This window comes from Citrus clementina, unplaced genomic scaffold (genome assembly GCF_000493195.1).
Source record: "Citrus clementina cultivar Clemenules unplaced genomic scaffold, Citrus_clementina_v1.0 scaffold_1, whole genome shotgun sequence".
NCBI lineage: Eukaryota > Viridiplantae > Streptophyta > Magnoliopsida > Sapindales > Rutaceae > Citrus > Citrus x clementina.
The window spans coordinates 21,842,884-21,846,733 of record NW_006263303.1 but is presented as its reverse complement, the minus strand read 5'-3'; the positions used below and the strand labels follow the sequence as shown (position 1 = coordinate 21,846,733).

The 3,850-nt window shown below is 36.4% G+C and overlaps 1 protein-coding gene across 1 annotated transcript; it reads right to left on the bottom strand.

The window, feature by feature from the left end:
- Positions 1-1,444: 1,444 nt before the first annotated feature.
- LOC112095749 lies at positions 1,445-3,631 on the bottom strand. Its single transcript, XM_024177872.1, has one exon. The coding sequence runs from the start codon at positions 3,629-3,631 to the stop codon at positions 1,445-1,447; it is 2,187 nt and encodes a 728-aa protein (XP_024033640.1).
- Between the last annotated feature and the right edge of the window lie 219 nt (positions 3,632-3,850).

Sequence of the window (3,850 nt, the reverse complement as noted above, 5' to 3'; positions counted from 1 at the left end):
AGTAAGGATATTTTTGACATTAGAAAGTAATTGACTTAACTCATATTTCTTTATTAAGTAAAAAGCCTAAAAAATTGGCTTATTTTATTAAGTCAAAATTATCTAAAAAGTCTCATTAAGTTATAAAAACAAACACCTCTAAATAACTTAATTAATTAAGTTAAGTCACTTTAAGTCATTAAGTTCAAAAACAAACGCCACCTTAGTATATGAATTTTTATTTAAAATGACTAATAAAAAAATAAAAAAACAGCTGACTCACCCCAGCAGCGCTAAACGAGATTTTGGTCAATTGATCCAGAAATTTGAGCTGCAATATTATTGATGGAAATCTTGGTATAGTATTGAGGGTGGTAGCATCAAATATTCCAATAAAAAAACACTAATATTATATTTGTAATTATTTAGTTAATATACAGTCATCTTAGAGATAATTTTTTTTTTTTTTTAGAGATTGTGAAGTCACATATCTCAATACTAGCTATCCCCCATTTTCGTGTTCTTTTAATGCATTTATTTACCGATACAATGAAAAAAAAAATTAAGGATGCTCTCCTCATCTTAACTTGCCTTAGTTTTTCAAGATTTATTGTCGTGTGCACATTGTTCACACCCTTTAATTTATTACCAGGCACATTTATGTATTTGCTAAGGAAGCTATCCTGTTAGATTTACTAATTAGGTACCAACGAAAATAACAAACATAACCAGAAGAAGAACAAATGAAGTTCACCAAGTTCTGCGTTTCAATACTTTCAAAGTCATTTAATAATGTTTGTAGAACTTTCACTATAGACATACGGCAACAATTAGTTAGACTAAAAATAATAATTCTTTCTTCCTTTTTTTTTTAATTTCTTGTAGAGGCAACAATCCTGCAGGTTATCAATGCAGCATAAGCATACAATCTACACTTTTGAACTTGATATAACCACCATGGTTTTTCAAAATAAACACACAGATGTTATAACATCATTTATTTGTTATATGATTGACATGGTATCTCTAATGTATTCTAGAATTTATTCTATAAAAGATGTCGATGTTTCTGAGGCAGAAATCAAAATGCAGAAAAGCCAAAATCATGTATCATCAGTAACTCAAATGTCTCATAACAGTCAGAAATTTTTAACCATACAGCAGTCTAACTGACAATTTTGATCGTCAATAACGCATACAATAAGAAGAGAACTTGATAATTTTCTAAATGTGGCTTACATGCATCACATGTTACTTCGTGTGAAACATCTGTATTCATATAGAAAGCAAGAGTAAAGGCTACCAGGTTCGCTTGAGGTAAAGGTTTTGATGTACAATTGCTGTTTTCCTAAGATCAACAAGTCATGAGGCAGTTTCAAATTGGTAAAAGCTGAATCTAATATGTGTGGCTAAAGTGCTGGAACTAACACAATTTCGTATACCTGAATGACAAACATGATTGTGCTCAGACTGGCATTTTATGACCAAATCTTGCTGCCTTTAGTTCTGCAACAATCCTCTCAAGCCTACCAACCCAAGCTTCGAGCTCATCAGGTACCATACTAACAAAGTTCTTACCTTCACCGTTGCTGCACTCATTCTTTGACATATCACGAGGAAGAAACATTTCTCCACTCTCAGTCAAATCTTCCCTAACATTCTCTGATCCACCATTAGCAGGTTCATTCTGCATAACCTTTTCTGCTGGCTCAGTAATTTTAACAGCCTCTTTATCTGCAATTAAGGAGGGAAAAGTTTGGGATTGACTTGAAGAATTTTCTCCATTACTAATCTTCATATTCTGAAAATCATTCTGTTTTTTGCTGGATACCATTGATTCTGTAATGGCTAGATTATTTTCCTTAGCTGAATCTCTTGATCGAACTAAATTAGATTTGGGAGGAAAACCAGGAGGAACTGGGGAATTATCAGCTTCTTTCATTAATATTAGCTTCAGTGGCAGCATTTTTAAAGGAAACTCAGAAGAAGCATATGCATCACTATCTTCCTTCTTGTCTTCTGTAGTGTACACTGATTTTTTCGCTCTTTTAGTGGCATTGGTACTTCTCCTCTTCTGATTTGAAGTCTCCAATGAATTATCCAAATCATTAGTTCCATCCAATCTCCTTGGCGTTATCTTGGTCCTCGCAACGAATTTCCTTTTCTTTGTTTGTTTCAATTTCTTTGATCTCTTTTGTGCTGTCTCAGAACTTGTTAGAATTCTTTTCTGTGGCAAAGCATCATCATTTTCACCTTGGAGACCCAAAAGTGATTGCTTCCAACTCTCCAAATATTGGGTGGTAACACCAGCCTCATAAAGCCGGGATGGCACATACAAATCTGCATAACTGATAGGCTTATTGTAAACACACCATCCTATATAAGGACTATCATTTGCCCGCGGAACAAAAGCTGGAAGGTCTTGGTCCATCCCAAATTGCATTGCTACTCTATGCGGAAGGTACTGCTCTATACAGTCAATGCCAACTAACTCAGAAAACCTCAAGCATCGGGCAAATGATTGTAATTCTTGAGACAAATGAGTATCAAGCGATACCCTCATTTCCTTTTCTCCATAAAACACAGGCAACTTCCAGTTATTTAGAGTTTTGGCATAGGGACGCCAATCAAAACACTCTTGGGATAAATCAAAAACAGTCCTCACATTCTCAACTCTGATCATTAATTTGTGCCAAAGAGCAAATCTTGGCTCACCGTTTTTTATCAAATTAGGATTTGGTCTCAATTTTACAAATCTCTCCCATGCCCAAACCTGGACGAACTGAAACGGTGAACGTATAATCATTTTTAATGCACTATATTCATCTTCACAACCGACTAACTTGGTTAAGGCAACAATCTTCTCTTTCAACAAACTTAAATCTCTATAAAGGCTAGCAAGAATAGCCGGTGCAAGGGCAATTCTAGTCCCCCTAGCTAGATGTACAGCAATAGGAAACACAGATTTGACAATTAGACAATAGGAGCGAGGAAAAACAAACCTTGATAACCACAAGACAAGAAATGCCTCGTGTTCAATATCGCTCCCACTGTCCATGAATTTATTCATCCACGCATAATGCTCTGCTCTCCTAGATGCACTTCTGATGTATTCCTTTTCCACTTGGCTTAATTTCTCTTCTACCGCCTTCAGCTCGTCTGTTTCAAGTGGGCTAAAAACAGGGGAACCCAAAACAGAGTACCCTGAAACCATCACATCTTCCAATGTAACAGTTGCCTCACCCCAAGGAAAAATGAAACTGTTAGTCTCGGAACACCATTTCTCCGCAAGGCCAAGAACCAGATCAGTGTTTCTCTTGATTTCGTACGTTGAACTCAAAATTGCTTCATGTATGCCGGCTTTCTTCCATGTGGATTCATGCAAAGCAGCCATCTTTCTAACCCATGTTACCCACTTTTTTTGAGGTGAATTCCATCCGGGAAATTTCACAACCAAAGGCCATTTTTTGGGCTCAAAGGCGGCGGGCACAGAGGAAAGAGAGTGTGAAGGGAGCTCAAAAAGTTTCCCTTCAATGGAGTTTGTCGAAGGTTTGAGAAAATGGGCTAGTCTCTTTGTAGGCTTGGCACAATCACTTGGTGAAACCATGAGCTCCTCTCTAATTTCAAAACCAATGTCGGTTGATAAATCCATTGCGGAAATTCCCAAATGATGTGTTTGCAAACAATGGGCTTGTGGGTTGTGTTTGTTTATAGCTTTTGCAAAAGGGAGAATGTGAGGAAACTTTGCATCACAGATTTTGGTCAACAATTTGGCTTTCCAAGAAATATATATAGAGTTGGAAATTGAAGAAGGGACTGCGGCAGCATTTGTGAGTGGTTGAATTCTTTTTCAGAAAGAAAATAACCAGCG

What these genes read in the sequence shown, in the direction of transcription:
- LOC112095749 (XM_024177872.1), bottom strand. Translation starts at nt 3,631, where the DNA reads ATGGATTTATCAACCGACATTGGTTTTGAAATTAGAGAGGAGCTCATG.